The 19766-nt window shown below is 55.0% G+C and overlaps 1 protein-coding gene across 6 annotated transcripts in view; it reads left to right on the top strand.

Annotated features, from left to right (window-relative positions):
• HSPG2 (heparan sulfate proteoglycan 2) overlaps window positions 1–19766 on the top strand; it is a 102321-nt gene that overhangs the window by 24124 nt on the left and 58431 nt on the right. For all 6 annotated transcript variants that reach the window (XM_057556141.1, XM_057556131.1, XM_057556126.1 and 3 more), the window contains exons 2-6: window positions 11154–11289; window positions 12877–12921; window positions 18470–18579; window positions 18681–18739; window positions 19046–19206. In XM_057556141.1, coding sequence (XP_057412124.1) covers window positions 11154–11289; window positions 12877–12921; window positions 18470–18579; window positions 18681–18739; window positions 19046–19206 — 511 coding nt within the window. The remainder of the gene's footprint in view (window positions 1–11153; window positions 11290–12876; window positions 12922–18469; window positions 18580–18680; window positions 18740–19045; window positions 19207–19766) is intronic.

Here is a 19766-nt window from a genome sequence, read left to right as displayed (position 1 = left end):
CCAGCAATCCCCCGTCCCCATCTCTGCACTCAGCAGCTGAACCCTCCCTCGATCACTCCGCTCCCTTTGTCTCTGGGCGTGGGTGCCCTGGGACCTTCTCCTTGATTCTAGGGCACTGGGAGTGACCAGGTGCTGGGCTACCCTCCTTGTCCTCTCTGAGGGACTCATCTTCTGAGAGGGCAGCTGATGGCCAGGGAGGGAAGGAGTAGCTCCTGTCTGGGTTTTCTCACCCCAGGAGAGAGCATATCCTCCCGCCACCAGCTAGCTGTCACCTGGCCTGCTTTTCCTTTGTCAGCACTTCTCATGTGGCCTTGGGGCTTTTCTGTCTTCAGGAACCCCCTTTTCAAAACCCCTGTGGTGGTGGCTCATAGCTTACATCTAAAGCCTTACTTTGGGAGAGCTAGTTGGCAGCTAGCTGAGGGAAAGGCGGATGTTTGGGGTGGGTGTTCCCAAAGTATGTTCTGTGGAACCCTAGTCCCATGAGGTCTGCATGAAGAAAGGGTTCCAAATTAAGCACATTTGGGAAACACTAAATAGTTGTCCCCCTTCCCTCATCATGGTATTTGGGACATTTAGGACTTAGGGAACCAGCTCAGCTTTGTGCAGCCGGCCTTTCCCAGAGGTGTTTGTCTGCATGACCTTCCCTCATACCTACTGCTGTCCGGAGTTACTGTGCCCTGGAATGGACACTAGTCATGAGGAAAGGGGACAAGGTGGGGGGGTGCTTCAAAAGGAAGGGGCCCTTCCTCTTATTTCCAGCTCTGTTGCCCACAGGCCTATCTTCAACCATGGGCTTGGCCCTGCCTGCCCCTCCTCCCCCTCCAGGAAGCAGATGAGGAAAGCCCCGGGGGCAGGGGGAGCTGGCCTTTTTGGCTGCAGCTGTTGGGCTGCCATTCCAGCCTGTTTTTTCCTGTTGCCGATGCCCACGGGAGCAAGCAGGAATGGAGTCACTGAGACCTGGCTGTCTGGCTGCCTTGCGCAAGGCCCTGGAGCCAGAGCTGCGGGCCTGCTTGCCTCTGAGATCCCCACCCGTTCCCTGGGATGCTGGTCTGGGCAGCGGGCAGGTCTCTCCTCAGTGACCATGGACAGCTTCTTGTGCCCCCAGAGATGGGCCTCCTGGCTGCAAAGCTCCAGGCGTCAGAGATGGCAGGAGGAGGGCTCAGGTAGAACAGAGTTCCCTGTTTGAAACCAGGGGTCTGGCTTCAACGTCTCTGTGGCCATGGGCAAGTCACCTTTCTAAGCCTGTCTCTTGATTTGTAAACCCCATTCATTCATTAATTTAACAAATATTATTGAGCATCTCCTGTGTGCCAGGCACTTTTAGGGGCTGGGGATTCAACAGTGAACAAAATGGACAAAGTCCCTGCTTTCACGGAGCTGATGATAAACATGTAAAATATAGGGTAGAATTTAAGTGGTGAGGTCGTCTGAGGCAAAGTAAGGGAAGCAACAGAGAGCCAACTATAATGGATTCTGGACCTGGGATATAGTCAGGGTGGGTCTCTCTAAAGGTGACATTTGAGCAAAAACCAGAGGAAGAGGAATGTGTACACCTGGGGGTGGTGTCCCAGGCAGGGGACACAGCAAGTGCAAAGGCCCTGAGGTGGGTGGGGGCTTGGTGTGTTTGAGAACTGTTGAGACAAATGTGGCAGGGAGTAGGGAGGGCAGAGTAGGAGAGGAGGTGCAGAGGTCTGTATAAGTATACACGTGTGTGTAGGTAGATCACACGGGACCTGGCTGGCCATAATAAGGGCTTTTTTCCTAATTCTTTGGTGAGTCAAGAGCAGTGGAAAGGCCTAACCTAGTCTGTTCAGGTTCATTGTTGTTAGCGGTGTCTCATTTCATGGAAAATGTGTGGAGCCCTCCCCGCATCCTCCCGTAGGACTGGCACTGTGCCAGGGGCTTCATTCATGAAATCTGTGGGTCGTGACCCCAGAAGGCGTGGGCACACCCAACCAGGTTGGTGTGGCCTCGAAGGCCCACAGGCACGCCAGTGCTCCATGGCCAGAGAATCTGAGGACCGAACCGGGCTGCGGGCAGGAGGCAGGCACATGAACACCACAGGTGCTGTTGGCACCGACAGTACTTGGTGGATAACGTTCAACCCCCGGGGACCTTCTTGCTGGGCGGCCCAGCACGGAAGCTGCCACTCGGCCACTCCCACCACAGTGGCCCCACCTGGCACATGGGTGGGGCAGAGACATTTCCCAGTAGCCTCCTGCTTCCTCCCTGTAAGCGGCAGGCAGCACACTCAGCACCGGGGGAGACCCGTACTTGGAGTGTAAGAGCAGGAAGAGAGTATGGGGACTCCGGGGAGACTGGGAGAATTGGGCTCTGTGACCAGGACCGTGACAATAGCACAAAAAGGGGCACTGCTCTTTAGTGGGAAAGCCCGTTCAGGGCTGGTTTCCTTTGATCCTCTGCCACCTGGCACACCATGTCCCACTGCACCAAACTTCTTCCCGTCCCTCAGCCCACCTTCCTTCTGCCTGGTGCATACTCTGTCTCCCTTCTCCATCCTGCTTAGGCAAAATCGTCTTCAAGCCCAGCTGAATTGTCATTTCCCCTGGGAGACCCTCCCCAACCTCCACCCAGCCTCGCTAAGTGGGGCGGACCCTCCTCTGAGCTCTCCCAGCCCCTGTCCTTCCTCTGCCGAGTTCTCTGCACACTGTGTTGTCATCACTCGGTTTTGTGGTCTGTCTCCACTAGGCACACGGAGCTCCGTGACCATCTACTTCCTCATTTTATCCTCAGGGCCAACACCTATTAGATGCCCAAAAAGTAGAGGTCAGAGTGACTGGAGTTGAACCTTATGGGGTAGGTCTGATTGATGACCCTTTTTTAACAGATGAGGAAGCTGAGCCCACCCAGCTAGAAAGAGGCTGAGGTGGCCTGGAATCGGGGCTGTGCACCCTCTCTGCCCCACCGGTCGTATCTCTCTGAGACGCAGGGATAAAGCGCTCTTGCTCGGCCATGGCTGTAGCAGACCCATTCGGGTGCCCGCCCCAGCTACATTAGAGGGGCCTTCAAGGCAGAGCCCGGGTCAGGTCTACTTGGGAAAGGGCCAGACAGATTCAGAGTCTTTGGCCACACTTCCCAAAGAAGGTCACCCCTCATTCTACTTGTCTCTGCCAGCAGCCCCAGGAAGGAAGCAAACAAAGCAGGGTTCTTTGCTCCCATTTTTATCACCAAGAGAACTGAGACCTGGCAGGATTGTTATCTAAGGGCAAGGTGTCCTAGGATGGATTTCAGGGAGTGTGTGATTCAGTCCCCTGCTTCTCTTGGTGTCGAGGTATTATGGCCTCGATTTTACCAATGGGGAAATGAAGCCCAGAGATAATGCTGGTATATGCTAGCTGTGTGATCTTGGGCAAGTCCTTACTTTCTGTTTCTGAACTTTGCTTTCTTTTGTCAAATGGGCTAATTCCTACCTCAGGGTTGTTGGGCAATTTCTTTTGTTCATTCATTCATTCTTTCACCATGCCACCTAATCAACAGATTTTTTAAAAATATTTATTTGTTTGTTTGTTATTTTATTTATTTTGGTTGCTCCGGGCCTTAGTGGCCGCATGCAGGATCCTTTAGTTGCAGCATGCGGACTTCTTAGTTGCAGCATGCATGCGGGATCTAGTTCCCCAACCAGGGATCGAACCTGGGCCCCCTGCATTGGGAGCGTGGAGTCTTACCCACTGGACCACCAGGGAAGTCCCTCAATCGGCAGGTATTAATTGAGCACCTACTATGTGTTGTCTGTTCTGAAGATGCAGCAATGATCAAAACATAAAAATCACTGTCCTGTCCTCCTGGTGCTTTGGCTCACATTGACTGAGATGGCTGCAGTTTGCTAAAAGGGAAGGGTGTCAAGGGGCTTGTCCAGGGTCACATGGTGAGTTTGGGGCAGAGCTGGGATGAGAAGCACCAGGCCCCAGCTTCCCACTCCCTTGTCCAGGGTTGAAGACCCTGACTGGGCCTCAGCACTCCCTCGGGACGCTGGCTGGAATGCTGCCTTTCCAAGTTCCAGGCCATGGTACAGAGGGCAGGGGTCAGAAGGAGGGGCCTGCTGGCAGCTGTGCCTCTGAGCTAGCACAGGGGCTCCACTTTCAAACTGGATTTCTCTTGCCTTAGCTGTGTGAACTTGGGCAGGTGACTTCCCTTCTCTGAGCCTCTTTCCTTATCTGTAAAGTGGGGGAGCCACCAGTATCTGCCTTATGAGGTTGCGGGTTTGCTTGAGATAAGCCTTGTATGGACCTTATCTCAGCGTCTGCACAAGGTGAGCACTTGATGAGCCTCGGCCATTCTCCTTATTTGGGGGATCTGTGTCCTTCCTGGTCACCTGGCTGGCGAAGATCCTGCCGCCTTGGGAACCCAAGTGTGGGAAGCTGGCAGGGCTCCCGAGTGGCACGGGCAGTGCAGGCATGCCAGAGGAGGCTGCGGCCGCCTCCTTTCCGGCCCGGCGCCCCTCTCAGCCTGCCAGGGGATTAAAGGCCTTTTGGCCTTTGTGTTGGGCCCTCCCGCCCCTGGCAGTTTGCACAACAAAGTGCTGCCCTGACAGATTCCTTCCCCTTTGCCGTCTGCTGCCCGTGGACAAGGTACCCAGCAGCCTGGGGGTGGGGCATGGCACCTTGACCCCATATCTGGGGCCTGGGTTGTAGCAGAGTGGGGGGAGCACTCGTAGGGTTATCTGGGAGCCTGCTTCATAGCAGAGTGGGAGGAGGAACTTGTCTGAGTTTGGGTTCCTCCCTGGAGATTCGGGGGCCTCGGGTCACGCTTCTGCTGGTCCCTCCGCCTTGGATGGGGGAGGGGGCAGAGTCTGTGCTGGCAGAAGGCAGGTGGGCAGGCAGCGGCTCGTTTGTCCCCCACCCGCACGCTGTCTCTGGATTTTGATGGAGTGAGCTCACTCCAGGCAGCTGCAGCCACCCTGGGGACTGCGGTACTCAGGCCTTCCTGCCCAGCTGTGGGATGGTGGAGGGCTCAGCCCCAGGCCTGGACCATGGGGAGGTGGGGGGAGCATGGGCTGGCTGCCCAAGACATGGGAAGAATGTCTCTGGAGAAGCCCGAAGTCCCCCAGTCCTCCCAGAATCAACCTCAGAGCAGGCAGACAACTTGAGCCTTGAAACCAAGCTTCACCCCCAGCCAGGGCCCTGCCCAGCCAGCCAGCCAGCCCAGGGCCTGGGCAGCAGAGCTAGACCCCTCCCTTCATCCCAGACCTGAAGGTGACCCTAGGCCTGAGCCCAAATCCCACGCCCCTGTGCATCGCTTCATCGCCTCTCAGCCCTTCACCTCTACCCTGTACCCCCTGCATGGTACTAATTCTAATGCTTATGGAGCACTTACTGTATACAAGGTACCAGGCTGAATGACTTACATGCTTAATCCCATTTACACAGATGACCATCTCTGAGCCTGCAAAATGGAAATAACAGTTATAAGTTCACAATCCCTTAATTGAGACCCCTTGGAGTCAGCCATGTTTTGGAATTCAGAAGTTTCCAGACTTGAGAAAGGTGACATAGAACATGTGCCAGCTGTGACGTGGCATCCTCGGTAGAGTCTGGGGTAACACCCCATAATCAAACACATTAATATTGCTGCAGCAAAATGTATGACTGTTTACCCTAAGTGGAGTGAATAAGCTATTAATAGCTTCATGTCAATTTAGGTCAGGACTTGACACCAAATGAGCTTGCTATAAACTTATTAAAAACAAAACAAAACAAACAAACAAAAAAACCACTCTTGGTTTTCAGAGCTCCTTGGATTTCCCTTATTGCAGATGAGGGATAGTGACCCTGTAGTGCCAGCCCTCCCGGGTTGCTGTGAGGATTAATTGAGTGTGTTTAGGACAGGGCCTGGCATGGAGAAAGCCCTCCGTGGGCAATGACCATTCTTACAGTCGTCTCTTCACTTGCCACTGTGTCTCTTCCTACAGCTTTGATTTTAGCAGCGCCAGAAACTCTTGTCTATACATGTAACCTCTACAAGACCCACAATCCTCACTTAAAAACTCCTTTTTAAAACCCCACACCCCATACCCACTATCTGTATCTGTACCTCCCCCTGTACCCCAAAACCTCTGCCTTCTGTACCCCTCTCTCATGGCTTGACCTTTCACCCCCACACTCTTCCCAGACATCCTTGGCTCCTTCTGCATCCTCACCCAGGCCAGGAGAAGAAGGCGCAGCCGATGTCCCCGGTCCCCAAGGGGCCTTTGCAGGACTTGGACCTGGGGCTCCATGTGCTACCTCATCCTCTCTGGAGGGCCTGGATCCAACCCAGCCTCTGAGAGTGGGTGCCTCCCAGAAGTCCCCCGTCTGTTTGATATCCTGCCTGTCTGGTCCCCCCACTTCCTCACCCTGCCTGTGTTCAGGGAGTGCCTGGCCATTGTGTGTGTGGGGGGGCACTCTGCCCACACCTCCACCGCATGCAATTGTTCCTAGCAGTCTAGAACAGTCCTTGGCCTGTGTGAGTCAGCTTCCCCCTCCTTTCCCTCACCAGGAACCTGCAGGGTCTGGAAAATCCCCTTCTCTGTTTGACTCCTTCCTCTCTGACCCAGGTCTGCCCTCTGGACCCCTCCTCTCTGGCCCCGCCATCCGGTTCCAATGCCTGCCTGAAGTACTGGGTTCCTCTGGAAGGAAGCAGGGCTCACTCACAGCCAGAGACAGGCTGGAGTGCAGGAAACCTGGGTTCTATTTCTGCCTTTGACCTTGGAGCCACTGATGGCCCTCCTTGGGACCTTAAGCACCCACTGTATGGGTCCAGGACGCTGCCAGCTCAGGCATCCCGTGAGCCATCCTGGGAGCTGGTCTGGTTGGGGATGGAGACTGGCCAGCCCTGGGCCTCCTGGCCCTGCCCACTGCTTGGGCCTCATGGCCAGCCCAGAGGCCCAGCTCCAGCCCCATGTCCTTTCCTGGGGAGCAGGGGCTTGGGGTAGGGAGCTCAGAGGTGGGACAATCCTGACTCTGCCAGCCAGTGGGGGCCATCCACACCAGCTCATCCATCTCAGGGGGTCATTGTCAGGGTCAAATGACACTGAGGCTGAGGAAATGCTCTGTAAACTGTGGATTGCAGTTGAGAGGCTTTGTGGGAGTGACTCTCAGTGACCTCAGTTGGTTCGTCTCTTCCACAGCCTTCGTTACAGAGGTGGTGTGGCACAGTGGTAAGGACTTAGCTGTTGGAGCCAGACCACCAGGGTTCAGATCCCAGCTCTACCCTGTGCTAGATCTTCAAGCAGGTTCCTGACTCTGCTCCATTTCCCCATCTTTACAGTGGGGCTACCTAACACCTACCCTGGGTTAACACCTACAAAATCCTTAAAGGAGTGCCTGCTGCATAGTAAGTGCTCAATAAATGTTAGTTCTTTTTATTCCCCAAGTAGACCCTGGACTTTCCAGCTCTGAATCCAAATTCCCTTCTACGGTCAAGTCTCAGGCTCTTTTGGGCTCTTTCTGGAAGCTTCTTTCCAGCCTGGCTTCATCTCCCTTCCCAGATGTAAAATACAGCTTTTAAAACCTTTTGATCTTCAGCTTTTCACAAGTGAAGTCTGCTCTTGCTGGCTTGTGCCTTGCTGCAGGCCCTTATCTGACCCCAAAGCCTCGGGTCCTGGGGTAGGGATTGCAAGCAAGGGCAGGCTGGCATGCACAGAGACCATTTCCTGGGGTCCCTGGGGTGGAGGGGCTTCGGTCCAGGACCCGCCATGCTCTGGATTCTCTCCTCTCACTGCAGATGTGTGTTCCTAGCATTTTTTCCAAGTTGAATCTCTCTTTGCTATTTCCTGTCCATTCCCAAGCCCCGGTGGCCTCTCCCTCCCTGGGAGAAGCTCTAGACCTTGCTTGCCACCAGGATTTTCCTTTCCAGACAGCGGTCTGGTGTCTAGGGGGTGCCAGGAATCTCTGTGCACCATGCATGCCCTCCACGGCCTTGCTTCCATGGGGAGGGAGAAGGGGTGGCAATGACACAAAGAGAGCCCTCCCCAAGTGGGGAGGGTCCTGCCCCTCTAACCTCCTCTGCCCAGTGTCAGTGCCCCTGCACCAGCCCTAGCCTCACTCCCCTTAGGTCAATCAGGGCCTTCTCAGGACCACCCCTGCCCCCAACCCAGTGGGAACATTGCCCTCTACCCCTACCCAGGGGAGGAGGGAGAACCCCTGGTAGGGGGCTAGTCTTGTGGTTCGTAACCCGTGAGTGTCAGAATCCCCTGAGCACGCACGACTTTAACCCTCCCGGCTGGAGTGGGGAGAGTGACTCAGCGGCTCTGAGAAGGAGCCCAGGAATCTATTTCTCACCAGCTCCTTGAGGTTCTAAGGCTTATTCCTGGATGCAGACCTCATGGGCATGGCCCAGAAGTCTACTGGCCACCCAGGGCTGGAATGGGCACTTGTCCAGAGGGAGAGGGAGGGGAAAAAAGGAACAGGAGAGACTTCCCGGGTGGTCCAGTAGTTGAGACTCTGCGATTCCAATGCAAGGGATGCGGGTTCAATTCCTGGTCGAGGAACTAAGATTCCACATGCCACGCGGTATGGCCAAAAAATAATGAAATAAAATACATGTGAATTCAAAAATATATATATTAAAAAAAAAAAGAAGGAACAGGAGGAGGGATATGCCCGTGGATTGTGCGGGGAAGGGGCTTTAGGGGATAAGACATGGGCAGTGCAGACATTACACAAGGCTTGGTAGCACTGCAAACACAAAGATGACCACCCAGCCCCTCCCCCCAGGGAGCTCTCAGCCTGGGAGGGAGATGCATATAGACTGCGCGGGGGTGGGTGGTACCTTCAGAACAAGTCATGTTCAGGAAGCAGCTAGAATTAATAGGTGATGACACTTTTGTCCATTCATTTATTCAAGCATTTATTGAACATGGAGTGCTGAGAAGGTAGAGATGAGCTCATCACAGGCCGTGCCTTCAAGGTGCTGTCATTCCAGTGGAGGTACAGGCCATTACAGTGTGAGCCCTGGAGGGCCCAGAACCCAGCCTAGGGGCAGAGGTGGCTGGAAAGGCCAAGGAGTCATGACAAAGCCTCCCAGAGGAGATTTTCTTTTGAGTCATATTTATTGAGGTGTAAATTACATACAATAAAACATACCCACTTTAAGTGTACAATTCAATAATGAGAATGAGTTGTGTATAACCAGGGGACCGTTACTCCAAAAGGTTTCCTGTGACCCTTCCCGGACAGCCCCACCCGACCCCTGGTCCCAGGCAACTACAGATCTTTCTGTCATTATAGATTGGACTTTTCCCCCGTGGGTTTCATGTAAGTGAAATCATATGCTATGGAGTCTTCTGTGTCTGGCTTCTTTCACTCAGCATAATGTGTTTGAGATTCCTCCATGTTTCCACGCCTATATGGAATTTGTTCCATTTTGTTACTGAGTAGTTAGAGGAGGTGATGTTTAGGTGAGTTTCGGAGGATGAACTGGAGTTAGCCAGGTAAACAAAAGGAGGAAGGGCATTCCAAAAGAGGCACCAGCTGAGGGGGCTTCCCTGGTGGTGCAGTGGTTGAGAATCTGCCTGCCAATGCAGGGGACACGGGTTCGAGCCCTGGTCTGGGAAGATCCCACATGCCGCGGAGCAACTGGGCCCGTGAGCCACAATTACTGAGCCTGCGTTTCTGGAGCCTGTTCTCCGCAACAAGAGAGGCCGCAATAGTGAGAGGCCCGCGCACCATGATGAAGAGTGGCCCCCACTTGCCGCAACTAGAGAAAGCCCTCGCACAGAAACGAAGACCCAACACAGCCATAAATAAATTAATTAATTAATTAATTAAAAAAAAAAGACCATCATTCATAGTATTTCTTTAAAAAAAAAAAAAAAAAAGAGGCACCAGCTGAGAAAAGGCCAGAGGCTCCAAGACATGGGCTGTGTGAAGTTGGGGAAGCAGGGAGGGAGAAGGATTGGCTGTTTCTTTGTTTTTCTTCTTCTCTTTGGCCCTCTCTGCTGCTGCCACCACCTTGTCTAGCCAGTGAGGGCTGGGTTTGGTTTTCACAAGTGAGACTATTTCCTTCTGGTCAGGCTGGGCTCCCCAGATAGGGCTGAGGCCAGGGCAGGGCCTGAGACACTCGCGCCAGGCCATCTGGGCTGGGTGTGTGAATCCATGCACTCTTGTGCTTGGGGGCTCTGGGGTTCCCTTGGGTTCCACTGAGTTTGTTTTCCTCTAAGTTATCTTGTAAAACTCCTCTGGAAACACCTCAATCTTATCTAAGGGGAAAGAGGCCTTCGTTGTCCGCACCCATCCCCAAGAAAGGCAGGGGTCATGGCTGCTGGGGCCCTTCTGCGCCGGCCTGCAGGGTGCGGGGTCCAAGCCACCCCTCTGTGGAACGGGAGCCCGAGGCGGAGCTTGTGCTGGGCTCAGCTGCAGCCCGAGGTCACATGAGTTGACACCACGCCTGACCTGCCCCCGTTCAGCCCAGCAGCTGGGCTCCACCCCCGCTTCTGGGTGCACAGATGATCCTGTCAGTGTGGCCACAAGTGCCAGAGCTGATCTCCAACATGGCTGCAATGTGTTCCCTGTGGCCTGGAGATTTGGAGGCCAGACCAAGGCAGAAAGAGGTGGCCAAGATCGCTGGGGCGGGGGGACGGGGGGCTGCTGTCGGGGGCGACAGCTTCAGTTGACCTCCCCTCCATTTCTGCTTCCATCCCCCATCCATGCTGCCCCTGGCCACCCTGTCACCTGCCCACATCCCCCATCTTTGCTGGCCCCGGTCACCCTTTACCTGCCTGTGTCTAACTCATGTCCTGGATATCACTTGCCTTCTCCAAAGTAAGAAGAGTCATCACTTACCAAAGTGATTTTAAGTTTATTGTCGGGACTTCCCTGGCGGTCCAGTGGTTAGGACTTCGCGCTTCCACTGCAGGGGGCACGGGTTCAATCCCTGGTCGGAGAACTAAGATCCCACAAGATGCGCAGTGTGGCCCATAACAAACTTATAAGTTTATTTGAGGATTCATGCAGGGGCTAATGAGATTTGGGGAAACTGAGTCAAAAACAATGGTACAGCCCCAGCCTGACTGTCTTTGCCAAACCATGTCTGATTTAACTGCCGGAGGGCCTTGGGGTGGGACTCTGGGACCCCCCCTTTGAAGTGAGAAGAGGGGTCCTGGGCTTGGCAGGAGTTGGAGAGTCTGACACAATTGCTTGTGTGGTGTCCCACAGGTAACCTGCGGGCTGAGGGCATATGATGGCTTGTCCCTGCCCGAGGATGCAGAGACAGTCACAGTGGGCCGTGCTGGCTGGAGCTATTCAGACCTTTCTGATGATGAGGACTTCCTGGCTGATGAGGCCTCCGGAGGTGAGCAGAGGGTTCTGGTGGCTGGGAGTGGAAGGGGTATGGACGGAATTGGGGTTCTTCCCACTGGTCCTTAGAGAGGCTCCAGGATGCTTGCCCAAGGTGGCACCTCAAGAGATGGACTAAGAAAGATATGGAAGCAACCTAAGTGTCCATCAGCAGATGACTGGATAAAGATGTGGTGTATACATATACAATGAGATACTACCCAGCCCTAAAAAAGAATGAAATTTTGCCATTTGCAGCAACATGGATGGACTTGGAGGGCATTATGCTAAGTGAAATAAGTCAGACAGAGAAAGACAAAATACCGTATGATATCACTTATATGTGGAATCAACAAAATACAACAAACTAATGAATATAACAGAAAAGAAGCAGACTCACAGACGTAGAGAACAAACTAGTGGGTTACCAGTGGGTACAGGGGAGGGGAGAAGGGCAATATAGGGGTAGAGGAGTAAAAGGTACAAACTATTAGGTATAAAATAAGCTACAAGGATATGTTGTACATCATGAGAAACATAGCCAGTATTTTATAATTACTATAAGTGGAGTATAACCTTCAAAAATGGTGACGGGCTTCCCTGGTGGTGCAGTGGTTGAGAAACCGCCTGTCAGTGCAGGGGACACGGGTTCGATCCCTGGTCTGGGAAGATCCCACATGCCGCGGAGCAACTAAGCCCATGCGCCACAACTGCTGAGCCCGCGCTCTAGATCCCGCGAGCCACAACTACTGAGTCCACCTGCCACAACCACTGAAGCCCGCGTGCCTAGAGCCCGTGCTCCGCAACAAGAGAAGCCACTGCAATGTGTAGCCCCCACTCGCCGCAACCAGAGAAAAACCCACGCACAGCAACAAAGACCCAACGCAGCCAGAAACAATAAATAAATAAAATAAAATCATAAAATAAATAAATTTATTAAAAAAAAAAATCGTGAATCACAGGAATTCCCTGGCAGTCCAGTGATTAGGACTTGGTGCTTTCACTGCCGGGGGCCTGGGTTCGATCCCTGGTCAGGGAACTAAGATCCCACAAGCCGTGCGGCACAGCCAAAAAAAAAAAAATTGTGAATCGCTATATTGTATACCTGTAACCTGTATAATATTGTACAGCAACTATACTTCAATTTTTTTTTAATTCAGAAAAAAAAGAGATGGGCTAAAAGCTGCGTGCGTCCTGAGCCCTGGTCCCAGTGACCACAGGATCCTCCACTTAAAACTGTATGACCCGGGACTGGTGGCTGCTTCTCCTTACAGCCCAGACTGAGCAGGACCTAAGGGGCAGGTGGTGGGCAGTGCGCAGTAGAGGATGATTACGGCCCCCTACTCCACTTCCTCCCGTTCTCACCTAGAGGCCAGTCTGACCTGGCCCCACCCACCCCATCCGTCCTGGTCCACACCCTCTCTGATGGAGGCTTCCAAGCTGGCTTTTACAGGCCGGCCCTCCCGAAGTGTGGAGAGGAGGCAACAGCTGTGTTTTCATGACCTTCCCCACCGTGTGCCAGGTGCCCAGAACAGTGCCTGACACCCAGTAGGTGCTCAACAAAGATTAGTTGTTGCTGAATAAGCCTCTCTTTTGCTTGTAGATGGTGTGGGCAGCGGGGACCTGGGCAGCGGGGACTTCCAGATGGGTAAGTATCTGGGGGCATCGCACAGGCCCCCATCCTGCCCCCGGGGAAGCCCCAGAGCAGGTCTTCCCAGCCACAGAGGCGGCATCTCCTGGACTGAGGGCCTTGAGGGCTCCTTGTGCCTGTCATGGGGATGGTCTCATCCCCGCTGAGTGACAGTTGTGTGCCTTGGTTGGCCAGTCCCTGCAAGGTTGGGTATGGACAGGTTCTGTGCCTGCCTGTGCTGGGAAATGCCCGGTTCTGATGGGGACTGAAAGTCAGCCACTCAGCATTCAAAGCCAGATTCTCACCTCCCTGGGTGGCTCAGCTGTGGAGTCCTTCCCCAGAGCCCTCCTTGGGGGTGAATGCTGCAGAGTGGGGGACCCCAGGCAGGGGTGGGCGGACAGAGGGGCTCTGTGGCACAGACATTCGGGTAAGCCAAGAGCTGGACCTGGGAGGGAACCTACCTTAGGTCGGGTCACCTGCTGGGAAGCCGAAGTTCCTGGGTTGGGGAAAGAGGGTTGGGCTTCCTGGAGGCAAAGGAATCAGGCCTCCATCAGCTGCCCACTCTGCCAGCACTCCAAGTGCATAGCCAGAGCAGGAGCTGGCCCAGCGCTGGGACCGGGGCTCAGAGTCTCTGTTTCCTCCCACCCTGGGATTCTGGCGAGAGAAGGAACTACTCGGGACAAGGCCCAGCAGCTCCATATGGTTCCTGCTGCCTTCTCTGGGAGCCAGTGCCTGGGTACAACGTGATCAGGGCCAAGGATGGAGCTCAGCTCAGAGTCACCACTGGGCGGCCCCGCTGCATCCCCGTGCTGCCCACCCCAGCAGGCCTGGGGCGAGTCTGGCCTGGGTCCCTCCAGGGACAGGGTTGCCTGCCTACGGCTGGCGTATCAGGAGCATCCCAATGCCAGAGGGTGGCATCCTAACCGGGCCAGTATGGATAGGAGAGTTGACCCCTGGGTGGCACAGTTCTGACTGTGACCTCCCAGCACCTGGGACGCAGACACTGCCTGAAGCTTTTCCACGTGTAGGTCTCTGCAGGGCTACAGACGCCTGGGAGCTGGGTGGGGCCTGTGTGTGGGTGTCAGGTGGGCACACAATGCACACCCCAGAATGGCCTGTGCTGATGTGTCTCTGGGAGCCGCCTCTTGTCAAGCCAAGTCTGCCTGCTGAGGCCCTGGGCCAGTCCACACGGTCCCTTCAGAAATATCTAGAGCCCCTCCCAGGGGGCTGCTCACAGCAGCTCCACCTGCTTTGAGTGGTCCTGGCTAGCCCACCTCCTCCCATGAGAAGCAGCTATGAGGGCAGGAGAAGCCAGAGGTGGGGGAAGGATGGGGATGGGGAGCAGCGGCTGGGGAGGGCCCAAGGGCCGGGCAGGAGCCTTTCCTTGTAGGTGGGGCTGGTCTATGGGAAGATGTGGGGCCTTAGGCCCTCCAGACCCAAACGCTGGTACCAGCCCGCTGCCCCCGGGGCAGGTCCAGGCAGCTGGGCTGAATCTCAGCCCACGAGGCATCAGATAAGTCTCCCTGATTCCCAGGGTCAGTGTGCCTGCTTCAGCCTTGCCCGAGGGCAGGTCCTTCCTAACTCTGGTAAGCAAGGGCCATCCTGACCATGATGGGGCCTTGCCTGGCCACCCCTTGACTGACCCAACCCCCGACCCTGGAATGTCTGAGATGGCTCCTCCTTCTCCCCCCTTCCCTCGGGCAGGGTTGCGGCTCCCCTTGGCTCTGTCCCAGCCCTGACTGCCACCCCCAGGCCGGTACCCCTCCTGGACAGCTCCTGGCTCTGCCTCCCCACCTTGGGATCCCTGCCCACCTCCCCTCGCCCAATCTTTCCACCTTCTGACTGTCTCTTTGTCTGTCCTGCTGACAAACTGTCTACATGTCTCTCCTGCTCCCTCCCTCCCCTGCCTTGGGCCATCTCTTTCCTACTCTGTGTGTCTCTGTCTCATGCTGCCTTTCTCCCTCCACCTCTTGGACTTGCATCTCTGCTTCCATGTCCCTCTGTCTTTCCCTCTTTCCAATCTGCCTTTGTCTCGTCTTTTCTCTCTCTCATTCTCCCCACCACTTTCTCTCTGTGTCTCTGTCTCCATCTCTCTGTCTGTTTCATCTCTTTCTGTTTTCTGTCTCCATCAATCTCTGTGTCTCTGTCATTTCCCCCCTCTGTCTCTCCCTTTGGTCTCGCCACCTCCCTGCTGTCTCTGCCCCTCCTCACCTCCCTCTCTGCAGGCCCTGGGCCACCCCCGGGCCACCCTCCCGTGGCTGGTGTGATGGCCTTGGAGCCCGATGAGGAGTCTCCTTTCCCTCTCTCCCTCCCCCTCCTCTCTCCCAGCTCTTCCTCTCACTCCTTTGTCTTCTTTTCCTCCCCAGCCTGCACTTGGTCACACTTGAGGGTCAGAGGCACCTCTCTGCAGGGTCTGGGTCCAGGCCTGCCTCTGTCCCCACCCCAGCTGGCCTCACCTTCTCCCGTGCCCCTGCCCAGGAGGCAGCCAGGCCCCAGCCAGGCACACAATCTAAGCACAGTGGGCCGGACCCCTGGTGTAGGCAGCGTGGGTGCAGCAACCCCTCGGGGAAAAGGCCAGGGCCTCGGGCCTCGCTGATCCTGGGGACCCAGAGGGACTGGGCTGGGGTTTGGGGGCCCAGGTGTGTGGGGGAGGAGTTCTGTTGAGCAGGGACTGGATATCGAGCGTAGGTGGGGTAGTTGGCTCCGGTTGCTGGGGGTGGTCGGGTGTGCGTTCCCCACCCCACTCGGGGTGCTGGGCAGCTCTGGGCCTCCCGTCCCTCCAGCCATTGGCTCCAACTGAGCTGTCCAGATGGGGTCAGATGAGGGCCAGCGTGGAGCTGGTCAGCCAGGCAGGCGCCCAGAGAGCACTCCCACCCCGGGCTGCATCACTCCCCATCTGCACCCTCAGCTCTGGGGGCTGGTTCCTGAAACTCACCTTCTGCCCCAGCCCTCGGATACCTGCCACGGGGAGGCCGCTCAGGGTGGAAAAGGGGGTGTGCTCATCCTGACCTGCCCCTGATCTGGGAGAAGGCAGGGGGTGGGGTCAGGTTGGAGGGTCCGTGCCCTTCCCAGGCCCTAGTAGAAAGGGGCTTTGTGGAGCCTCAGCCCCCTCCCCCAACAGCGGGCACATTCCTGGGCAGAGGCCTGGCCTCCTCGCCCGCGCTGGGCCGCAGGGCTGAGGCCAGGGGCCAGGGTGGGGGACTTTCAATGGGCCTCTGTGCCAGCTCACAAGAGGCCTCTGTGGCCAAGCTCGCGGCCCTCACACTCCAGCCCACGGGGCCCCACCCGCCCGGCACCCCGGAGCCCAGCCCAGCATGGTCCCCGTGATGCAGTGCAGGCAGCGCCGCCCTCACAAGCACCTTCTCTTGGTGCAGGAGTTCCCTCCGGCTGCTTGCTAGGCTGCCTGATGCGCCCAGGACTTGCTCCGTGAGCCGCAGAGGGGGAGGGTCCAGGCGCAGAGGGCGTGCGCACCTGTGGACCTGCCGGACAGAGTAAAGGGGAAAGAGGACAGGCCCAGCCAGTGCCACTCCCTGCTCTGCTGCCCACGCGCTGCTCGTCTGTCACTTCTCAGAGCCCACTTCTGCCTCAGGGACAGCTGCTGTCCCCTCTGCCTGGAGTGCTCTTCTCTCAGCTGCCTCCCAGTGCCTTACTCTCTGCCTTCAAGCATCCCCTTTGCGGAGGGGCCTCCCTGGCCGCCCTGGGGAAGTAGCGACCTACCGCCACCCCAGCACGCCCGCTCCCCCAGCCCATGTTTTTTTTCCCTCATAGTCCGTATATTCCTTGCCCATTTGTTCTGTTTCCTTTCTCCTCCCCCTAGAAAGTGATCTTTATGAAGTTCACTGCTATATCCCTTGCCCCTAGAACACTGCCTAGCATAAGAAAGACCTTCAATATAGATTTGATAAAGCAATGAATGCCTCTCTCAGATGGGAAGAAATAAAACCAAATCCATTCCTTCAGTCTGTCTTAAAGACCAGAGATAATACAGCTAATGCATGCAGCCCCTAGTGTGCGCTAGGTACTGCCATAAGCATTTTACATTCATTATCTTATTTCATCCTCCCAACAGCCCTCTGGGGTGGGCACTACCATCGTCCCTGTTTTATAGATGAGGAAACTGAGACACAGGGAGATTAAGTAACTTGCTTAAGGTCACAGGGCAATTTTAAGTTATTTTAATTGTAAATGGAAATTTTGCTCCAGAGGCTGAGCTTTTAACCACTAAGCTATACTGCCTCTCATATAGTAATAGCTCATATTATATTGCCCCTACTATGTGCCAGGCTCTGATCTAAGCACTGTGTGTGTGTGTGTGTGTGTGTGTGTGCGTGTGTGTGTGTGTACATATATATGATTCATTTGCAACTCATATTTATAACTTCTATTATGAACTCTGAACATTATGAGATTTAATGTGCATAAAGTGTATATAGTAGGTGCTTAATAAACAATAGTTGTAAGTGTATGCTCACCCCAATCTGCTATGAATTTATTCAGCAATCACTTATTAGGCACCTACTCTGTGCCAGGCTCTATGCGAGCACTGGGGTACAGGGTGAATGAGATCCAGGGTTTCCCCTCATCAAGTTTATAGTCTGGCAGTAGAAAGATGATAACAGCTTCTGATTCCCTAGCACTTGCTCTATGCCAGGCGCTGCATCTTCGTGCACAGGGAGATGGCCTTGTAAGCATGATATCATTTATTCCCCACAGCAACCCAGTGTGGTAAGTGTAATTAATATGCACATTTGACCAAAAGGGAAACAGAAGTTCAGAGAGGTAAGGTCCATGCCTGATGTGCGGCTGACCTCAGAACCCACGATCTTTATGATGATGCTCTGGCAGGATCTATGCCACGTGGGGTAGAAGGTGCTCTGATGGGAGAAGCCAAGGGGCTGGGGGACCCCCAGAGGAGAGGCCTCTACCCAGCCAGGGTTGGGAAAGGAGGGCAGCTCAGGCAGTATTCTTGGAGGAGGTGGTGACTGAGCTGAGCCCTGAGGGTGATGACTGGCATGAATGGGGGGGTGGGGAAGCATGTCATGGTCACTCTCGAGTAATTTCTGTGCCAAAAAAAAAAAAAGGGGGGACTTCCCCGGCGATACAGTGGTTAGGACTCAGTGCTTTCACTGCGGGGGGCCCGAGCTTGATCCCTGGTCGGGGAACTAAGATCCCACAAGCCGCGCGGCGCGGCCAAAAAAAAAAATTCTGTGCCAGGTCCTCCTGCTCTGGAAGCCACCCCTTCTTACCCAGCCTTCCTCTGAGCCAGTGGAGGTCTCTTCTGCACTATCACTTGGTGTCTGGATCGGGCCATTTTCCCTGTTAGTTGAAGCCATTCGGTCAAGGGTGGGGCCTCGGCTTTGACCCCTGGGCGGCCTGCCAGGGCCACTGCAGCACGTGCTCTCCTACAGGCAGTGCTGGGCACAGCTGTGGGTACACAGGTGTCAGCCTCAGCGAGAGGCCTCTGGGGACCGTCCCCCCCATTTCCACCCACTGGCCCAGCTGCCTGAGGCCACTACCTGCCAGGCTGGGCCCCTCATAGTGACCCCCCCATCACTCCTTTCTGCAGTTTATTTCCGAGCCCTGGTAAATTTCACTCGCTCCATCGACTACAGCCCTCAGCTGGAGGATGCAGGCTCCGAGGAGTTCCGAGAGGTGTCCGAGGCTGTGGTAGACACGGTGAGGTGAAGGGGCTTTGGGGAGCTCCCCGAGTATGGCAGGGCAGGACTGAAGGTGGGGTGAAGGGATCTGGAGGCTGATGGTGCTGTGTCCCTCTCCAGCTGGAGTCAGAGTACTTGAAGATTCCTGGAGACCAGGTTGTCAGTGTGGTGTTCATCAAGTGAGAAGGGTCCCCTGGGGTGGGGGGTGGGGGCTGGTGAGGGACTGACAAGGATGGGGAGGAGCCCGGGTGCCAGGAGGGGAGGCAAGAGAGGCCTAATGGGCTGAACCTCTATTGGTAGAAATTCGGGAATTGGTAGGGGTACAATTTGGACTTTAAGTTGCCTTGCATGGGGTACAGGCTATCCAGAAGCAGGGAGAGAGTCAAGAGATCAGGTCTGAGCATCAGGCAGGGGGCCAAGGGAGGAGCTGAGACCCCAGGCATCTTCCTCACCCTGCTGCCCTGCCCCCCCACACCCATCCCTAGGGAGCTGGACGGCTGGGTCTTTGTGGAGCTGGATGTGGGCTCCGAAGGGAATGCAGATGGGGCTCAGATTCAGGAGGTGCTCCACACCGTCATCTCCAGCGGCTCCATCGCCTCCTACATCACCTCTCCCCAGGGATTCCAGTTCCGACGCCTGGGCACAGGTGAGCCCATCCTGGAACTGAGGGTCACCTCCTCCAATTTCTCAAACTCATGTGGGCCCCCTTTCAGTGTCACCACCATGGGCTCTCCTAGCTTGGCCTTGCACACCACTAGGGACAGGGAGCTCATTACCTTGTGAGTCTGCCCCATCAATCTTTATGCAATCTTGGCTTGGGTTGAGCAACATCTGTTTCCTCTAACATGTACTCAGTAGACCCAATTTCCACTCTCTATTAATCTCTCTATGTTGACAATAGGTAATAATAATTCCTTTCTTCGTACAGTGCTTTCAGGTCCAAAAACACTGTTGTGTTTAATAATAACCAACAATTCTTCACTGACCGTTCAGTCTTCATAAGAATTCCTATGAAGCAGATATTATTTCTCCTGTTTTAGAGATGAGGGCACTGAGGCCCAGCGAGGAAAAATGATTTATCCAAATCCACATACACAGATAGTGCAAAAGCCAGAATGTAAACCAAACCCTGTGTCTCTGCTGGTCTTGCCAGAACCTGTGACGAGACGAGCTGAGAAACGCAGCTCAGAAAGAACAGGAAACTGG

This window comes from Balaenoptera acutorostrata, chromosome 1 (assembly GCF_949987535.1).
Source record: "Balaenoptera acutorostrata chromosome 1, mBalAcu1.1, whole genome shotgun sequence".
Taxonomy (NCBI): Eukaryota; Metazoa; Chordata; class Mammalia; order Artiodactyla; family Balaenopteridae; genus Balaenoptera; species Balaenoptera acutorostrata.
The sequence above is the reverse complement of the archived record's forward strand: the minus strand, read 5'-3'. Positions and strand labels throughout refer to the sequence as shown.